At 41.7% G+C, this 20926-nt stretch overlaps 1 protein-coding gene across 2 annotated transcripts; it reads left to right on the forward strand.

Moving 5' to 3' along the window:
• Nucleotides 1-8453: 8453 nt before the first annotated feature.
• LOC6583719 (probable G-protein coupled receptor Mth-like 1) lies at nt 8454-20116 on the forward strand. Of its 2 annotated transcripts, XR_004364456.2 has the most exons (3): nt 8454-11643; nt 18046-18380; nt 19604-20116. XR_004364456.2 is itself a non-coding variant. In XM_015161418.3 (2 exons), the coding sequence occupies exon 1, from the start codon at nt 9594-9596 to the stop codon at nt 11640-11642; it is 2049 nt and encodes a 682-aa protein (XP_015016904.1). In that variant the 5' UTR covers nt 8454-9593; the 3' UTR covers nt 11643; nt 19604-20116. The 2 variants fall into 2 exon arrangements, 1 of the variants encoding a protein (XP_015016904.1); XM_015161418.3 differs by lacking the exon at nt 18046-18380.
• Nucleotides 20117-20926: the final 810 nt, after the last annotated feature.

A 20926-nucleotide genomic window follows, 5' to 3' on the forward strand; every position in this document is an offset into this window, starting at 1 on the left:
CACACTCAACTAAAGCGCTCTTACTTGTTATTATTTTCTTTCTCTTTCACGCTCGGCTCTTCTCTGGTTTATTATTTTTGAAAATATTATCCAAAAACATAAACAAAAAGAGCGTACGACTGAGAGACAGAGAGAGCGAGAGAGAGAGAGGTAGAGAGAGGGGGAGAGACAGAGGGAGAAGCGTTAACATGGCAACAATCGCCTCCTGCTGCGACATTGAGTTATTGTTATTGTGAACCTTTACGACACTCTCCATTTGGGCGACGTCTTTCTTTCGGCTGCTTCCCGTCTCTTCTCCTGCTTCAATATTATTATAATAATATATCTGTTATTGTTGTAGTTGTTATTAGCGTTATTGTTATGATCGCTTTAGTTTGCCTACATTATAATCAATTCGAAATGGATCCTACGCAGAGCAAGGCCTAATTATCATTCATCTTTCGATTCCATGCAATAAATGCTTCCTGCTGAATGTGAGTGCAGTGTTGGTAAGCGTTAAATCGCATTCAGCTGCCATATATGCTGAATGGGATCTTCTGCGAGTTTACGGTGTTGGTAAACTCTCTTATAACTATAATTGATTAGAAATCCACCTCGACAATATCTAAATGGAAATCAAATACACAAAATTATATTCAAAATTGTGCAGAACTCTTCCAAATTCCTTCTATAGTATATGCCTATGACAATCCCCATAGAGACCTATCTACCCTATCTATCGATCTATCGCAATGTTCAGGGCATTCGCTAGTCGAGCATAGCCGATTCGCTTAATTACTATTCCACAATTATGTATGCATATTTATGCTGATGCGCTAATTGAGCAGCGTTACCTAAGTCAGCGTAAGGCCCGCCCCTTCCTTACCTTCTCCGTCTGCTGAATGTGTCAAAATGCGCAACCTCATCAGCGTCAACAGTCTCTCATCTGCTGCTCATCTAATCAGAGATTAAAAAGCCGCCTCCCACGGCGACACCGCCCACTGATTGTTTCCTTCCGAACACTTAACGCAGAGACAACCCCGGCAGAAGTCCTGTAGTCCCTTCGCTCGTCCATCCTGCCGCCCTTCCGTCGCCCTCAGTTGCGTAATGTTTGCGTTGTGTCAAAATGCAAAATTCAATTGTTTAGCCCTTTGTCGAGGACGCTCTGGATGAGTTGTGGAAGTTGAAGTAATTTACGAAAAATTGACATAAAAATCCATTTGTCAGCCCCTTCAGATTAAAATCAAGGATTTAAAATGTAATTTGATTCATGGCTCAGTCTACACGCTCTCTCTCTCTCTCTCTCTCTCTCTCTCTCTCTCTCTCTCTCACTCTCGCTCGCTGTGGATGCGATCAAAAGAGCAAAGCGTGACCCCAGAAAAAAATCACACAAGAGCCAGACCAGAAAGCGGTAATCAGGAAGCAGGAAACAGGGTACGGAGTACCAGCTCTACCAGGCACAATGATTGCAGGAACAACACCAATAAATGACAACAAACACACCCCCCGTTTGAGGGCAGGCAAACGGGAATCGGGTGTACTATGACTCTACGGGTTTGGGGTTGCTGGCAACGGGCTGACTCCTGGCGTACGGCAGGATGATGCGATGATGCGAGGATGTGAGGGTGTCGCTCGAGTGCTCAAATCTCCCGAGTGCTATTTTATGCCAAAGTGTGCCAGACGCAGACCAACTGACGGTGCACATGGATGGACCGAACGCCGACTGCCGACTGCCGACCGCCCCCGCCTGCTTCTAGTCAGGACCAGTTGCTGTCGCATCTTCTTTTGGGGTTTGCGTAGAGCTTGGCGAGGTTTGTGTCTGTTTTCGTTTCTTATTTTTGTTTTTTGCTGTGCAACCGGTTGAGTCCATTAATCATTTTCTAATTTGTGGAATGCAGAGTGTGTGTGTGTGTGTGTGTGTGTGTGTGTGTGTGTGGCGGAGTGGAATGCCGCTGGCCCAAGAGGGTCGCTCCCCACGGGCGCACTGGGTTACAGTGGCTCTTCCTTCCTTCCTGCTCCCCGCCCCTCATCCTCCGATTCCTGCTGTTTGCTTGCTCTGACACTCCAAATGAAATTTTCACATCTGTAATTTGTTAAGTGCGTTTGTTATTTCCATCGAATTATTTTACTTTTATGGGTTAAGTGCTTTTTGAATTATGTTTGAAACGCTGCTGCTGCTGCTGCTGCTGCTGCTACCTCGGCACATCCTTGAGGGTTGCCACTGGCTGGCTGGGGCTATTAGGCAACCCTGGCAGGAAATATGCGTAGACAATTCACTTAAATTAGTTGTCTGGGAATTGGCTGGCAGCTACCCCTACCCTCTCAGGCATACCAGGAATCCGCATCCAGCAACTGGTTCAAAGGTCACACAGCACTCGCTAGGCTCGACTCCCCGACTCGACTCTCGGGTAATTACATAATAGCAAACACATTGAGCGTACCTAGTACATGCATCTATCTATATATAAATATAGCTGCAGCTGCTGGTGGCTAGAATTGAGCAATCAAAGCGAGGCTTAGAGCGTCAAGTCTTACCAACTGAGTCATATTGAGACATGTTTTTTATACGTCTATATTGAAAGTCTTGCCTAAAGTTAGTCAAAGAATCATGAGTTATTCCAAAAGACATTCAACTAAGCTTAGATAATTATATGAATCCCTTATCAGAGAGAAGCCCCCTTTCGAGAGTCTCGTCTTCTCAGATAAATCCCATTGTTCCTTCAACTAACACTGCATTTCTCCTAATCGAACCATAGGAAGTATTTCATACTATAAATTTACTTCTTAATATGACTTTGCCCGACCCTCCTTCCGTTAAGTTTAGGGGACGTTGCTTAAGCTCTTGAAAAAAAAAGAACTTAATACGAAAATTGCTCTAGAATTTCTACCATCTACTCGATTCATTTTCTAGAACATCTTGACAAAGTTTTCTATTGTATTTTACTTTTCCCTAAACTTAAGCAACGTGTAATAAATATAACCAAAATAGGATTTTTTCTATAAATTCTAGAAGACGAAGCCATTGGCTTCTATAACTTCCAGAAAGATCCATTTTCTTTCTGTTTTTTCCTGAAAGCTGTACTGTCTAAAATACGTTAACTTCTTGGAAAATAACCTGAAGTCTTACAGTAAGCTCCCACTTCTGCTGGAAAGTATTTCCCAAAGCAACTTTAAGCTCCTCTCTGAATGAGCTTTCTTAAATAGTATATGGGAAAAGTGCCGAAACCCATTGCGGAATCTCATCAAATAATTTGAAACTGATGAGAGGAGTATTACTTCCTTGAGTTCCTCCTCCTCCTCCAGATATTTGTGCTTTTAGACAAAGTCACATCTGGAAAGTTGTAGCAACTGTTGAAGGACAACCCCAAAAGGGGAAACCGAACACTTCCAGGTCATAAACTTCGTGAGTGAATTTTAAGTTGATTTCATTTGATTACTTCATTTGCGACAACAGCAACAACAACAGCTAATGGCAGAATTATAGCCATTGATTTTGCGACAAGTGAATATTTGCGCATTTGTCTAGCCTAGGGCTTTGATGTCCTTTTGCAACCCTCCGACTCGGACTCCGCCTCTGCCACTGCCTCTGCCACTGCCTCTACCTCTGCCTATGGCTCTTGCTCTGCCTCGACTGTTGTCGGATGTGGATTGCCGATTGCCGATTGTCGAGGGTGTCATTTGGTAATTGTTACAAGCTGCCGCATATTTGGACAGCCAGTCGACCCACTCAAAACAAACAAACGAGCAGCAGCAACCCTCGCAGCGGAACATCCTTGACATCCTTGCTGTAAGCGGATACGCACAAAGGACACCGCACGAGGCCAGACAGGATCGGGCCGAGCACTCGCAAATGTCATTAGTTTACAGTTGTCTGATTCCATTTCAATATTGTGATCGATGATGACATAAGAGAGAGCTCGACTCGCATCCCAATTATGGCATGCCAACAGGCTCTCTCTCTCTCTCTCTCTCTCTCCCTATACTAGTACTACTACTATATTATATAGACTAACATTTGGTAAGATGCCAACACTTGAACAGGGTCGATTGAGTCCATAGACTCGTAGAGGAACTCTTCTATCACCAACATAGTTATGATATATCATCACTATATTCATATATATACATATAATATCACTATTATTATAGTATATCATTATTCGATTTCCATTGAGTGCTTAGCTTCTACTTAGCCGAGAATGTCTATCTATCAGTCTGTCTATCTAAAACTTTATTATTTATCTTCGGGTCTGTCTATCAATTCGACTACATACCAGAGACAATAGCCAACCTATAATATTATGGGATGGAAGTACTCGGCAGTGCGTGGAAAATTTGTATTTTCGTTCGAATGTCAACCAAATGAATTCGATTGCTTTTAACAATATCATAGAATCAATTAAATTTGGTACATTTCTACTATCGGTTTCATGTACCGCCTCACAAACCTCTATACCACTATACCATCTAGCATATACAATCACTGGCATCTAATCGTAGTCCCCCTCCCCCCCTGACATGTTCCATTGCCCGCTGTTTATATCTAAAATGCAACTTTGGGCTTTTATGATCTAATGTTTCCCAGAGAAAATGCGCTTCGCATGTAATGCAAGAAGATGAGGCCGCCGCCGCCCCAGTCGAGCTTTTCCAGACATGAAAAACTGTCGACATCTGCAACTGTTGCTGCTGTTGTCAGCAACTGTTGCTGCTGCTGCTGCTGTTGGGACAAGTGACGCCAATATGATTTGTGATTTACAACAGGTTTCAATTAACTAAAAAAAAAAAAAAGTCGCCCGACCGCCCGTCCGTCTGTCTGTACCCCCCACAAAATGGGGACTGAAGCAGAACTGGTGAATGCCCTCACTTAGAGTATATTCGTGCAGAGGAGCTAAATGAGTTTTATGGAAAATTGAGCAGTCTGGCAAGGCCATACCGAATGGCAGCGCTTCATAGAAAGCCAATAGAAGTTAGGAAAAAGAATTCGCTGATCAGAAGATTTGTTTTGTCGTTAGCAAAAGCCAACTGCCTGTCAACTTTGACATGCACTTTGACGATTGGCGGCGGCGGCGAATTGGGAGCTCCTCTGTTGAAATTTTAATAAAAAATAAAAGTAGCTGTTAAATTTGACAGAGACGTGAGATTTTGACAGACACATGAAATACGTTTACATTATTTAGCTTAGGTATCAAAAGAATAAGAAGCAGAAACTTCAACTATATGTTTAACAGTCAGCTGAAGCCAAGTTGGTTTGAAGTAGATGTTAAATTTAACAGACACATCAAGAAATTGAAATAAGAGAAAGACATCATCTTCAAGTTAAGAACAGATTGTTTGAAAAGCCAATTGCTGTTCTTTGAGCTAGTTCATGTGAACTATTTACTTGAGTGTGTACTTCTTGGAATGTCTTAGAGAGCCTCACTTTCTTTTCAATTCAGCTGAACTAGTTCATTTATATATACTTTTCATATAGAACTAGTTCCAATATTCATATGTGAATTAGGGAAATTTAGAAGTCATACAGGAAATATAAAATATACATATTGAATGATGATCAGAGATGTATGTGTGATTGCTATAGTATCAAGTCTATCTATGTATAACATTGTTAGGGTATTATAAACTTCGTCTTTGGCTTCAATTCGTTTCAATTTTTTGTTGGTTTTCGCATTTGGAGAAGTGAGCAGCTGAGAGGCGTTGACAGGGACATAAATAAAGGACGGTTAAGTATCAAGTAATACTAGACGAATAGTTTGAAGTCTCCCCACACTCACTCACGCTCTCTCTCTCTCTCTCCCTCTCTCTCTGTCTCGCTCGTTCGATCGATTGTAAATGGAGATGCAAGCGGCTGCCCCTTGGGGCAGTTGCAGTTGCAGTTGCAGTTGCAGTTGCCGGGCGACTAATTGAAGACAAGGCGGCAACGATTGCGGCATAAATTAGACAACAACGAGCCAAGCAACAAGAGTGCCATTAAGTGGATGCCATCGAGTGGCTGTGCGGGCGGCGAGGGCGGCACGGGGGGGCGAGCGACCTGGGGAGTGGGGGCAAATGAAAATGTCTGATGGATTGTTAAATGTGTATGAAATGTCGTGGCGACATATTTCAATTAAAAAAATGCGCCAAGCAACGGCGACGCCAACGACGACGCCAACGACGAAGCCAACGGCGACGTTAACATTGCTGTTAGACTATAACAGATACCCTGTAAAATATGAGGCACCAAGTGGATAAGTTTCTGTTAAATATTCAAATATATTAACAAAATGCAGCAAACCAAAACTAAATGTGGCTCTACCCGTTCAGTAAATGAACAGGGTATATTGGTTTGCTACCCGTCCGCCAGTCCATCTGTCCGAGAGCTCATCTATCTGCATGATGGCGATTCATTTCGCTATTGCAGCAGGAAATTTGAAATTCGAAACATGAACTTATTGCTATACCCATTACGCCTATTAAAGGTGTGGCTGGGCCGAGCATAACACGATTACAGTGGACCCTTGGCTAACGAACATAATTCGTTACAGCATCTTATACGTTATGCGAAATATTAGTTATCCGAGTCGTTCGTTAACCGAGGGTCTACTGTGTTTAAAATCGATTGAAGCTAAGCTCACACTAAGCAGATATAGATATTTATATAGATAGATAAATATGTATGTTTATAATGTGATACAGAGATATCTCAATAGGAATCATTTGGGGCGTGGCAAAACGGCAAAAGCTCTTCTCAGTTTTAGACTCAGATTTATAGAAAATTCCGCTAGTGAATCACTATTGAATTCCTCCAGATATATAGCTCTGCCTGTAGAGGAAACCAACAATGAAGGGGCGTGGCCAGCAGGTAACTATTAACTGTTCGAGTGTGATTAAACGTTATGCAATATATTGTACTTTTATACAATATTATAAATGAGTAGAAATTGAATTAAATGAAATATCTGTCCACTTCCATTTACAGGGTATGCCAGCAGTCTAGCAGAGCGCGCCACTAGTGGCTGGGCTCATTAAATTCAGATGGCATTCGGTTAAGGCAAACATAATCCGCTCATAAACATTTATTTGTTGCCCAAAAAACTTGACAGCGCGCCAGCACACAGTTCACAGCCCCCGCCCACAGTGGCCCCTTATTGAATAGATAGAGAGAGAGAGAGAGAGAGAGAGAGGTGCTGCCCACCTCCTCATTTACAGGGTATTATAAATCACGTGCTCTGCGCTGCAGGATTTGGTCGAGCTCATGAGCTTGCTGCTTCTAACCCGCCTCTGTGCCAGCGCCCACCAGCGCCACGCCCCCTGTGTGTGGGCACGTGTGGCGCACTTAAGACTCGCAACGAATGTTATGCAACACTGGCCAAATGCTGTCGCTGCGCCTGCTCCTGCTACTGCTCCTGCTGCTGCTCTCCTCTACCAGTCGCTCAGTCAAAAATCTAATTTCAAGCACCAGAGAGCAACCGAAAAGCCGAGCAGGTTGAGCTGCTCGGGTGGCTGGTTCTGGGTGCTTGTGCGTGGTTGTGGGTGGTTGTGGCTCCAGTGCCAAGGCCGTGGTGAATTTTTGCAAGCGTCGTCTGTTCCACTTCGCTGGCTTAACGATTTTCACTGCTGTCAGAGTTTTGGGCTCTGTCCATTTGATGTCTTAATGCCCGAGACTGAGCAACGCATACCCTGTAAATCAGTCAGACAACCACCCAACCACCACCCTGCCGCACCCCCCTGTCATGTCATACACTTTTAATCAAATGGATTTGTTTCTATTTTCTATCTAATTTTCCAGCGGGGCAGCCACCCCAAAAATAGATGCACTGCTGCCAGGCGGCAGCCACTCCCCCTTTTCGTCTGCCTTTGGAGAGGTGTCAACGGGGCGACGGGATTTATTTATTAGTTTTTTTAGCTGAGCTCTCGAGGTATTAACTAGCCTAGGTGCACCAATAATTTACAAACAGACAAGGAGAGAGAGAGGGAGAGTGGGAGATAGCGAGATAGGGAGGATAAAACTTAGAAGGAGAGAGATATAGCTAAAAAGTGAAAAAGCAAATAGGTAAAGTTATATATATTTATAGCAAGGGGTGCTAGTCTTTGATAAACCATTATTTACAAAGAAAAATCAAATTATAGCAAACTAAAGTTTCAATACTGGGAACAATAAAAGCTTACAGCTTATCCGTAGCACAATCCAAAATGCAAAAGCTCTCCAGGCCTTTAAAAATGCCGCCCAAAACTATGCAATACAATTGTAAACAGCCAAAAACAGAACCAAAATGAAAAACTCCAAACAGCTTATCCAGGACTAGCACCAGCTAACCAAGCTCTAGAGCAAGAGCTGTTGGCGCGACAAAGCAGTGCTGAACAATACCGGCAAGAAGCGCGCCAAAGTATCGATAACAGCGAGGTGGTAAAGCATATCGATATAACAACAACTACAACAGTGTCCGAACGTAAGCAGCTGCACAACGTGAATGCATGCCTGTTAACAGTTAACAGTCCGCTAGTCGGTTTTTTGTAGTCGCTCAGTGCAGGCGTGCAGCTCGCCGTGAAATTTTTTGTATGTGCGTTTTTTTTTTCGATTTATCATCTTTTTTTCGAACGACGCGCTTGGAATTCAATTTGTGGTTCGTTCAACAGACGCGAAGTTAAACCGAGTGTAGCCAAGTTAAAGAAGCCAAATTAAAGCATTTGATTAGTAAGTGTTAAACAAATGCAAATAAAATGCCATTGATGAGCGACGGAGGAGAAAAGTGAAAAGCAAATTTTCTGCTACGCTTGAGAACCGAAACGAAACAGCAACAAGAAACAGAAGAAGAAGAAGCAGCAGCAGAACAAGACAATTGAGCGAGACGAAGACGAAAGCGAAAAGCTGAAGAGAAGTAGAGAAAAAGATCATGCGTGCTTGACGACGACGCTGGCAAGGCCAATACATGCAGTAGAGGGGCGGACAGCGGGCGAGACAACAACAACAATAAATAGTGCCAAACACAATGCACAAGATAGACAACAAGAAAACGAGGAGCAACAACAGTATTTGTATTTCCACATAATTGACAACGAGCGCCTGCAAACGTGCGCACAAGAAGCCACACAAGAGAGAGCCCACGAAATTAGATGAAGAAAATAAGACACAAAACAACAACAAAATTACCGCTCAGCATTGCTCAAGCATATGTATATGTGTGAATATATATATGTGTGTGTGTCTCTCTCTCTCAGTCTCTGTGTTTTGAAAGTACAGCGAAGGCAACAGGCGTCTAACAGTGTTGTGTGCAGCAGCTAAGCTTACCTTCAGCTGGGCTCAGACAAACAGGAGACACCGCTACGAAAACAGTGTTGTGTGCAGCAGCTGCAGAAAAAAGTAGTATTATGACGAACTAATGCAAAGGAGGCTCTTAACAAGAAAAACATTGCAGGAAATGTAGCAACCAATGCAATTAGGCAATTAAAACTGTGTTCAATCAATTTCGATTTTGAATTGTTAATATAAACATATTTATTATATTGAAAGTGCAGTAAAAACAGTGTTGCGTGCAACAGTAAAACTAGGCATACAAACAAACGAGGATTGAGAAACGAAGCCTTGCGCAATACATTTTAAATTCCACTCCCTCACACACACAAACGCACACACAAAGATGAAGAGCTTTTGGCTTTTGCTAGCGCTGCTGATCGGCACTGCGAACAGCCAAGAGGATTTGCTCACAACAACAACGACAGCGGCGTCGCCTGGCAGCGCGTCGGGTCGGCCGCCTCCACCGCGTGTTTTGATAAACAAGTGTTGCCACCATGGCGAATATTTGATTGGCAGCACTCTGGAGTGCGTCGCTGGCTCGTCTGAGAAGTGGGTGCCGCTGGTCTATCTGAAACAGCAGAATCGCTTCTTTGAGCCCAGAGGCGCCAAGCCACGGTTCATGAAGTTCCTGCCGAACGTGCGGCCGCCTTGCCAGGCGCAGGGCCAGCAGCAGGAGCTGTTTAGTAGCCGTGACGCGAATGTCGTACTCCTGACCAATGGCACGATGAAGGTGCACGAGCGTGGCCTGTTTATCGAGCCCTCTCGCTACTGTGTGGATCAAGGCGTGGCGCTGGTCTGCCTCGACAAGGACAAGAACAATGATCTTGAGACCCCAGCGGCTGCTGATGGCACAGGTGCATCAGCCTCCACTGACGATGCACTGCGACCGGCCAGCTCGACAGCGCCCATGCTGCGTCTGCGCAAATGCTGCGGCAAGTGTTGCTACTACGATACCGTGGCCAAGACCTGCAGCGTCCTGACGCCCGCCGAGCGCAGCTCGGACAGTGGGCAGCTGAATCTGCCCAATCTGGAGACAGGCAGTTACCAGACTACCTATGAGCTGCCCGATTGCAAAGGCAACGGCACTGGCTATGCCATAGCCGGGGACTGGCACGAGGCGACACTGAACCGGAGCAGCGGTTCCCTCCAGCTCAGCCACACGAATTTGACGGCTGCGCAGTTCTGCCTGGAGCACACGCAGCGAGCAGGAGAGGTGAAGATCATTGCCTGCACCCAGCACTTTGCCGATGACCACAACAATGTCTCCTATGGCGGGGCAAACGGCAATCTGCAAAAGGCCGTGCTGGACGTGGGCATCATCATATCCATTATCTTTTTGGCGGCCACTCTGGTTGCCGGGTATATGCTGCCGGCAGTGCATCATGCACTGCACTGGCGTTGCCAGATCTACTACGTGTTCTGCCTGCTGGTGGGCAAGATTCTGCTGGCCATTGAGGAGCTGAGCACAAGCCTGGAGCCGGGCACAGCAAGCTGTCTGCTCATTGCCATTGGCATGCAGTTCTTCTTCCTGTCCGCCTTCTTCTGGCTGAACACGATGTGCTTCAACATCTGGTGGACATTCCGAGACTTTCGGCCCAGTTCGCTGGAGCGCAATCAGGAGTCGATTCGTCTGCGTCTATACTCCGTCTATGCCTGGGGCTTGCCCCTGCTCATCTGCGCCATTGCCGCCTTTGTGGATCAGCTGCCGGAGACGGAGACCTCGATGTTGCGGCCGGGCTTTGGTCAGCCGTTTTGCTGGTTCGACAATCGCTCGCTGACCATCTTCGCCTACTTCTACGGCCCGATCGGACTGCTGTTGTGCGCCAACATTGTGCTCTTCATCTCCACCACGCATCAGCTGACGTGTGGACTGTGGAAGCGCGACGATGTCAAGTCCACGTCGGAGAAATCGGCGCTGGGTCGCGTGTGCCTGAAGCTGGTGGTGGTGATGGGCGTCACCTGGATCTGGGACATCATCTCGTGGCTGGTGGGCGGGCCGCATGGTGCCTGGCTGTTGACGGATCTCATCAATGCGCTCCAAGGCGTCTTCATATTCATTGTGGTCGGCTGCCAGCCGCAGGTGTGGACCGCCTGCAAGCGCATCTGCTGTCCGCGCCTCCGACACGACATCACCAACACCACCAATGGCGTGCAGCACTCGAGCAGCTCCCAGGGTCTGCCCTCCATGGCCAATGGCACCGAATTCACCCAAAACATATCCATGAACAACACGATAACAACCATGACACCTGCCAGCCCCACCACAGAGGAGGCCCCCACCTCGATACCTGCGACGTGCAGTCCAACTACCCAACCCCCATCCATACCCCAAGGAGGAGCAGCAGCAGCAGCAACAACAACAGCAAAGATACCCCTGGAGACCATTTGCTAAGGTGAGCTATTTGATCAGTATTCATATAATGGGACTCATAAAACTAGGAATTAGGAACTAGACATTGTGCGGGCTGCAGACATAACTGTTGATCTAGTCGAGTACATAGTTTATATGATATATGTACATACATATCATAGGCTTAGACAATACAATTATGTAAGGAATCTCTCCAGACGGTCTTTAAGACCATACCCAACTTTATGGCCAGCACTGTGCTGATAAGATTATGAGCGTGTGCGTGTGTGTGTTTGTGTTTGTGTGTCTTGGACAAACAGACGCACAGGTAAATCTTGTAATCGAGACACACCTTTAGCAAAGATAAACAGCAATGCAAATGCAAATACAAATATCCAGTCATAGAGCCGTCAATTGCCTCACTTTCTTTCGCTCGGTGGCAAACAGAACTTAAAAGCATAAATAACACAGATATCATTATTTAAACTGAAAATTCCATTTGCCTGTCGCTCAGATGGAGTCAACAAAGCTCTGTTTGTCATGCCACGACGATGAATTCATCGCGCATCTATGGCGAAGATTTAACAGCTGTATCAAATTATTTCGCATTAGTTGCTCTCTAATGAGGTAATACGACCCCAGCTGAAGTTGCGAAACCTAACAGAGAACTCGAGGGAGTTACTCATTGGTGAATAATTTAAATGAATAAATTGCATACATGTGTGGGAACATATTTTATATATAATTCAGTTGCTATATCTGTCGATCTTTGAGAGAGACTTGGGTAGATGACAATCCTGGTAGACAATCCTTGTACGACTGATTTATATGGCAGCGATAGTTTCTATACTGTTTTGATACGACTTTCTAGATAGCTCGACTAAAGGCAGCGAAGCACGTAATTGCCAAAGATAACTCACGAAGAAGAAAAACGTCTCATATTATGCCCCGATTTCATTTAAACTAGTAGAGTAGACTGGAGTATATTGTTTAGCCATGTATATGTGGGATGCCTGATAGAGCTCCTAAAGTCAAGTATCATTAAATATAAACATTTCAGTTATAGACAGTTTCTAGTCTTCTACTATATGATGAAGTATAAAGTATAAGAAATGTTTTCCAACTACTTAATTGACTAACCCTGAATGAGTAATTTATATCACTCTTCCTGCTTACGAATGAATTGGTCTCTATTTAAAACTTTATTTCACCATAGTTAGTTATCTGAACTCTGCTAACTGTACTGCTTGGCATGGATGCCTGAATCAGCTAACAATGATGAGGTAGCTCTTATATGAATTAAAGCTAGAAAATGTATTATTTATGGATCAAGTAAATCAATTCAACTAATCGAATTAAATAGATATAGATATAGATATAGATATAGATATAGATATAGATATAGATATAGATATAGATATAGATATAGATATAGATATAGATATAGATATAGATATAGATATAGATATAGATATAGATATAGATATAGATATAGATATAGATATAGATATAGATATAGATATAGATATCGATATCGATATAGATATAGATATAGATATAGATATAGATATAGGCATGGATAGATATGAATCAATAAGGATCTATGTATATGTAGATCCATCCATATCCATGAATACGGATATGAATATAAATGTAAATAGATTTATGTTTACCACGCTGCAAACATTTCCCACTCATTTTCTGCGCTTCACATGGAGTCAATTAAAATCTGCAAATGGGTTTTCTCTATTTTCTTTTACTGCTCTTGAGTAAGCGCGATTCATCCATTAAGTACGCCCACACAGTGATTGCTGCCGGGTCTGATTCCCTGTGACTTTTGCAATACGCCCAAAGATGGGAAATGAAAATTGCAATTGCAATGGAAACTTGATGGGAAATAACAGGACATATGGAAATCAACGGCAGGCAGACATATGTGTGTGTGGTTATTTCAGTTTCGGGAAATTTTCCAACACTGTCGGCGAAGGCGCCGCGGCGCCTGCTGTTGAAATTCTCGTGCGTGTGTTGACCATGCTTGGCCTAGGCTTGTTTAATTATTTTACAGCTATGCGCCAAGTTTACAATTGCGTCTACTGCTGCTTCTTCTTCTGCATTTATTGCGCTGCGAACGAACCACTTGAGAGTGCCATAAAAATCAAGACGGCGAAGAAGAAGAAGAGCAACAAAAAGAGGCGTAGGAATGTGAAATGTGAAATGTTTTTCATTGTTTTTCAATGGAAAAATGCTTGGGCAGTGCCGTTGGCTATTCGGACATTTCCTGTAGATTTCCACATGGCCATAAAATAATCAGCGCAACCCTTGACACACACACACACACACACACACACACACAGAGACATAGTGTGTGTGCGTGTTTTTATGGCATCCTCTTGAGTCAATTTAAATGTTATGCATATTGATAGAAGAAATGGACACACGTTTAACACGCCGTGATAAGAACTTTTTACTTGATTCCCCCCGAGCCATCGGCGACGACCTAACACCCGGAACACCAACCACAACAGCACAGTTCCCCCACCCCTCCTCTCAATACAAGAGAGTGTTGCCTTGGACGCTGCTGACACAGTTGGCTAACAAGAAATATGTGCTCGACTAGCAAATACCTCGCAGGCCTGAGATACTCCCAGCCTAAAGAGATCTAAGAGGTAATTTCATCAGTTATATGCAGTTTGGATAGTTGATATAATTATAATATTATATAATAGGACTTTTAGCATTTTTTATTGTTAGCAACAGAAGAAATATTTCAATACTTTTTGCTATATATATTTTGGTCAGTATTTGTATTACTACCATTATTTGTATACATATTTGTGGGAAATGATCTGATAGAACCTATATCATTTTATAGATGATTATATAAATAATGGGTTAAGAATTTGACTATTGTACAATGATCTGATATGATATGAGCAATGAGCAATATCATCATCAACATCGTGCTGTTATATAAATCAATGGTAAACTGGATCAAATTATTTCTGTATTAATATATTTAAGTATACATATCTGTATGTATATATTATCCATTCCATTATCAATTCATACCTTCATTGACTCACACAAAATGAAATCAAATTGTTCTGCGATTTCGTAACAAATTTCGTTCAATTCCCCCAAAACGAAATCGAATATCAAGCATAAATCACCAGATATAGGAAATATTTATTCACGACTGTACATCAATTAATTGCGAAATATACAAGCATGATTATACCAAAAATTTCGAATGGCTACAGGGTAGAATGCGGAAAACCATAATGAAATCGAAATCGAAACTGAAATTGAAAATGAAATTAAAATGAAAATGATTTTTAATATACAATATACAATATATATGTATATGTAAATATATATACATACAAACATACATATACTGATTTGTGTGTACAAATTTGTGGACTGCGTCACTGCAGCAACAGAAACAGAAACAGATGTCGGAGCTGCCACGGGGTGGGTGTTACATGCGGGGGGAGGCGACCAAGGGGGGCGGTTGGTATGTTTACCAAGCCAATAATCAAGGCGATTCAAAATGTGCCGAGAGCAAATGAGTGTGCGTGTGTATGTTTGTTTTTGTTTTTGTTTATTGCGGTGGTTTTACCCGGTCAACACTCACACACACACATAACACACATGCACACTATATATGAATGTATCACAGCTCCGGCTTTAACCTGCCCCATGGGCCATTATCGTCTCGAGTATTATGCAAGAAACATTTTGGGCAATGCCATAAAGTCGACGCATCCACCGAAAAAAAAAAACCGGGCTTAAAACTGTGCCGGGTCACAAGCACTCTTAACACGACATACAAACATATATACATACATACATGTGTACACGTCTGTTCGGTTAAGAGCTCTCTTCTTATCGAGCACATGTCACGGACGGTCTTCAACTCACAATTAACATACATATCGTGGCACATTAAAGCTATTCATGGGATTCTGTTTCATTTTTATGACTATATACATGATATCTTAACTGCTTCTATTATTCATAGTTGATAATTGAGCAGTTCTACTTAAATGGGGTTCTTCAAAATTAAGATAGGACGGGAAAAGTTGCACTTACAAATCTCAAATTTAGCTCTTTCACTAATTAATATGAGTGTCTCTAGAGGTTATTCTAATTGGCTTAAAATTTATAAAGCAAACCGCCTTTGCTCTAAAAGGAATACAACTAAATTTATGTATATTTGTAATATAAATATATTGATGTCTAGAGATCTTAAGGATAGATGAAAGACTCCCTCCTGCATTCATTGTATTTATTGGAATTTAATTTTAGATCAGAGAGTTCACCACATGACTTAAATTAAAAAATTAAATTAAAAATTAAAATTAACCTTAAATATATTTTCCGATAACATCTAAAATTTGTACCATGTATTATGGTATATTGGCTGTAGTCAATGGCGGGATCCTACTAGATCGCTAAAGTACAAGTCTTACGACTTTTAACACAGGGGATCATTTTTAAGTAGATAAAAAACCTCCTTTTCATATATCACACCTTACCACAGCCAAAGGAAACATATGACAGCCTGCTATATCACTAAACTCAAGCGACTGATTGATCCCAAGTATATCCTATTTTGATGCCCAAACTAAATGTTTATAAATCGTACCATTCTCAACGATATTTGCTTGCTTTCACTCAACTCGTCTTCAATTTAAAGCAACTTTCCAACGGAACCCATTGAGTATGCATAGACCACATACGAGATAATCGGCTGTTTATCTTTGCCCAGAATAGCTCGCTGTCAAGTATTCAATTCATGTACCTAAACCATCAATGCAACAATATCGAGCACTTGTTTACAATTTATATGTCTGCATGTATGTATGTGTGTACAATTGTTTAAACTATATACATACATCTATATAGTACCTATCTATACCTTTCAGCTAGAGCCAAGCCATGGCTGATTGTCGGTTAACTTTCCAACACTGTTGTTTACTCAAACCAAATGCTATGGAAATTGTTTACTATAGAGACTGCGACTTGGTCTATGACTATGACTACGACTACGACTACGACTACTTGGAATTTGTTTTCCTCGTTTCCTTGTGCATGTTTATAAACAATTACACCTTTATTTACCTGCATTTCCTCATTCAAATGTGAATGCTGTTGACTTTTTGTTTAGATTTAGCATTTCTTGGCCCCACTGTGCGTGCCACAGCTGCCAGCGAGCGTTGCAGTTGCAGTTGCAACTTCGTTGGCTTTTTTGCATAATCCCCATGCAACGTGTCACCGTCACGCTCAGCAGCCGTGCCGCAGTCGATCCGCAGATCTAAATGAGCTATATCCATATGGAGGGGCACTGAGATAGCAGACCGAGAAAAAGAAGAGAAAGAGTGAGAGGGAAAGAGATGGAGATGGAGATGGAGATGGAGATGGGGTCAGGGGCAGGGGCGGCGGCAGGTGCAGATGCAGATGCAGGGAATGAAGCATCTTTCGTCAACCGGTACGCGCATATCAAAGTCTTCTTCTTCTTCTTGGTGTTTTTGTGGCTGTGTATCTTATAAATACGAATGTATCGGATAAATGCGAAAGTATCTTATGGATGCGAATGCGAATGCCAGCTCGAGTTCGAGTACGTGTCTGTATCTTTGAGTACTTTTTTGTCAAATAAGCAAATGCAGCGAAAATGCAAAGCGTACAGCATTTACACACACACACACACATGCACGCACATACATATGTGTGTGTATGTATATGTTGAGGTATAAACAGACTTCGTTCATTAATCGAGTTTGGCCGCAATTTTAATTTGTTCGTTCTGCAGTTTTTCAAGTTATAATTGCAATGTGGCCCATTTACATTTTACGCTCAGCTCTTTTTATAATACCCTCAACGAAGCAAGCGTGGCAGAGACTATATAGTACAATAAATGTATGTATGTGTATGTGTGTGTCTTGTGTCTGCCTGAACTCCACATTCCTTAACATCAAATTTACTGTGAGACCATGATTAATCTATGCAAGATTTTCTGCAGATCATCAAGAGATCAAGCCACATACATAAATATATACATATGTATGTATACATATATCTGTGTAGATACAATCATATATGCACTAGAGCATAAAAACTTCGTTAAACTCAAGTAAATTGTTCTATCCGCTTTTAATTTGCGGCTCAAGTGGAAGTTCTTAAGCGAGGGCAGTTTCAAAAAATGTATAGCTCAGAAATATGTAAAATGATCTGAATTTATAATTATAAAAAGAAGAAGTGTATATATAGTTATTAAATTTCCTGTTTTGTTGTATATACATACCTGATAATAGTCACCATATTCATTTCTTTTAAGTTAGTAAAAGTTTAATGAACTTGTTGAGCAGCCCTCGCACGTTCATGTACGTGAATATCTTGGTAATCATTTGTTGCCCTTTTGTTGTTTCTTCACATTTTGCAGAAAACTGAGACGAGCGACAATGCGAAAGTAAACCGAGTCCTACAACAACTACAACAGCAGCAGCAGCAACAACAGCAACAACAATGACAATGAAGGCAGCAACAACAGCAACCACCGCAAGCGGGCAGGCTTGCGCAATAGCAGAGACAACAACAACAACAGCAGCAGCAGCAGCAGCAAAAACAACAGTAATAACCGCAATAAGCACAACATTCAAGCACGCGCATTGACCGAACGAGCGAGAGGCCAACTTGACTGCCCAGCCCCAGGCCCCAGGCCCGAGCCCATGCCCAGGCCCATGCCCATGCTCAGCTGGCCAAGCTCTTTCTTGCAATGTAAGTGTATTGTGTTGAGCTGTAAGTGCGCAATGTGTGTGTGTGTGTGTGTGTGTGTGTGTATGAGCGAGTGTTTGTGCTTTTCAAAATCAGTTTTTAGCCGCAGTCAAACAAAGACGAGCAAATTACTTACAAACACAAACACACGTGCATATGCGACTGTGAGTCTGTGTATGTGTGAACAGCACAAAAGAAATGCCTTAATTTATACAAATAACGGTGTGCAATAGGATATGGGCTGCAGTAGAAGGGATAAAGCAAGATAGCTGTATATGTATATAAGCATATGTACATACATACATACATATGTATGTATGCTTGTACAACAAATGCAGAGCGCGAGTGCTGATTGAGTGAGGAGAGCAAAGGCCTCGACTTGAGCAATTTGCTATTCTAATTGAAAAGTCACAGGCAGAGGCAGCGGTAGAGGTAGAGGCAGAGGCAGTGTTGCAAAACGCCACTGGCAGCCGGGTAGGCGTCAAGGAATGCCCACAAATAACAAAATACAAGACAATGCGTTGCTATTGTTGCAAAGACTTTCAAATGGCAATTAATAAAAGCAACGAACACACACACGCACATACATACATACATACTTTCTAAGCATTTATGCATGTGTTTTGTTTATGAAAACGCAACCAATAGCAACAGCAGCAGCCACAGCAACAACAACAACAACAACCGCAGCAGCAGCAGCGGCGCCCAGCCACAAGGAATTTATTGTTGAGGCATTTTTTTCATGCTTAGGTCTTTTATTATTGCTGTGGCTCTGCTCCCTCTTCATCTATTATTTCTTAGTGCTGCTCTGTTTTGTTGGTTTTGCTTTTCTTATTTTCAAGTGCTACCGCCGCTTGTCAGCCACAAAAATGCTTCGAGTGTGAGAAAACGGCAACATTTAAATTAGCCGATTCTGATTGGAATTGTGGTTGCGCTGCATTTTACGTCATCGCACGTACGAAAACGTTAGCGTTTGCGTGTGTGTGTATGTGTGTGTTTGCTGTGTATACATATACATACATATGCATGTGTGTCGCTGCTTTCTGTCATGTCGATTGCTTAATCTATTTTGGAATTCTTGTTGTTTGCTAATTGGAGTTTTGTAATTGGACTTTGTTTATTATACAAAATAGCGAATACCTAGCCTAATAAGACTTTTTAGACTTATATAAATATGTCTTTAATTGATTACTAATGCAAACTTGCTATTTTATTTTTTATTTTAGAATTTACCATCAACTGATTTCAATTGGAAGGAGTGGATCTTGTCGTTTGTGGAACATGGAAGCTGTGGATCTTTTATGGCTTGCCATTCCAGCTAAAAGCAGAGGATGTAACTGTAAACACTGGAAATCAAATTGTTTAGGTGTGTGAATGTGTGTGTGTATTGTTTTTTAGCGCGCGTTTAATTAAACAAACATTGAGAACGGTTAAATAGTTTACTTTGATATGCACACATACACACACACAAGCACACAGCAAAGTCATAACAATAACACACACACAGGCCCAAAAGTTCAACGGAATGAAAACTGATCAAGGTTAAATGGCGCAGAGCAATATAAAAAAAATAATAATATAAATAGAAGCGAAATACAAAAAAACAACAACCACAAATAGACAAAAAGCAGAGATAAAGAAGATGCCAAAAGAAGAAAGCGCGTTTAATTAACCGGACGCACAAACACACACGCGATGCACAGTTAAGTTGGTGCAGTTGCCAGACCTGCGCGCAGAGCTGCCAGATCAGCTTTGCTCAGCTGTTGCAGTTGTACGACTTGCAAATGCCCTTACCCCGCCCTAATTTAACAAAATGTATTTATGTTTACATTTACAAAAAAAAAAAAAAAAAAAAAAAAAACGCAGAAACTAAAAAGAGTACAATTATCAACCATTTTTTTTTTTTTTTTAATTTTTTAATATTTTAATTTATTAGTGCGTTAAACGCATGCAAAGAAGATAGAGCAAAAAAAGTTAAAAATGCGTTTTGAAAACCAACAAAAAAGAAAAACTATAGAAAAACCCGAATGTAAACTAATTTTTTTTATAGTTGTTTAAGAACATTTGTATTATGCTAGCTGTATTCGTATAATTTACTTCCAAAGTGTTCAGGCCAAAAGTAATTTTCCCCTCTATTCCCCCTCCGCATTCTTATACCGTGAACGTCCTATATTTAAGTACATTTAATTTTGTTTATTTGATGTTTTTTCTTCGCTCTTTTAAACAATTTGTAAAGAAACTACAACGAATATTTTTAAATTACCAACTGACTGAGGCAAAGGCAGCGAATACATATACAACTAGATTTCTTATATATATATATTTATATATATATATATACTTTTTTATATAGAGCACTCGATTATAAGATATTTCTGATACTACGAACAAACAGTCAATTGTATATAACTGTGTATATATATTTTGTATTAACTATTGTAATTGAACAATTGAACAATTGATGCATGAAATTTCATTAACACATTTACTCGAATAATCATATATGTATATATGTATGTAAATATGCATATATATCATACGTAACTGAT

This window comes from Drosophila mojavensis, unplaced genomic scaffold, assembly GCF_018153725.1.
Source record: "Drosophila mojavensis isolate 15081-1352.22 unplaced genomic scaffold, ASM1815372v1 contig_136, whole genome shotgun sequence".
Classification (NCBI taxonomy): domain Eukaryota; kingdom Metazoa; phylum Arthropoda; class Insecta; order Diptera; family Drosophilidae; genus Drosophila; species Drosophila mojavensis.

Bases quoted from the DNA above. Each gene is read 5' to 3' on its own strand.
- LOC6583719 (XM_015161418.3), top strand. From the start codon at position 9,594: ATGAAGAGCTTTTGGCTTTTGCTAGCGCTGCTGATCGGCACTGCGAAC.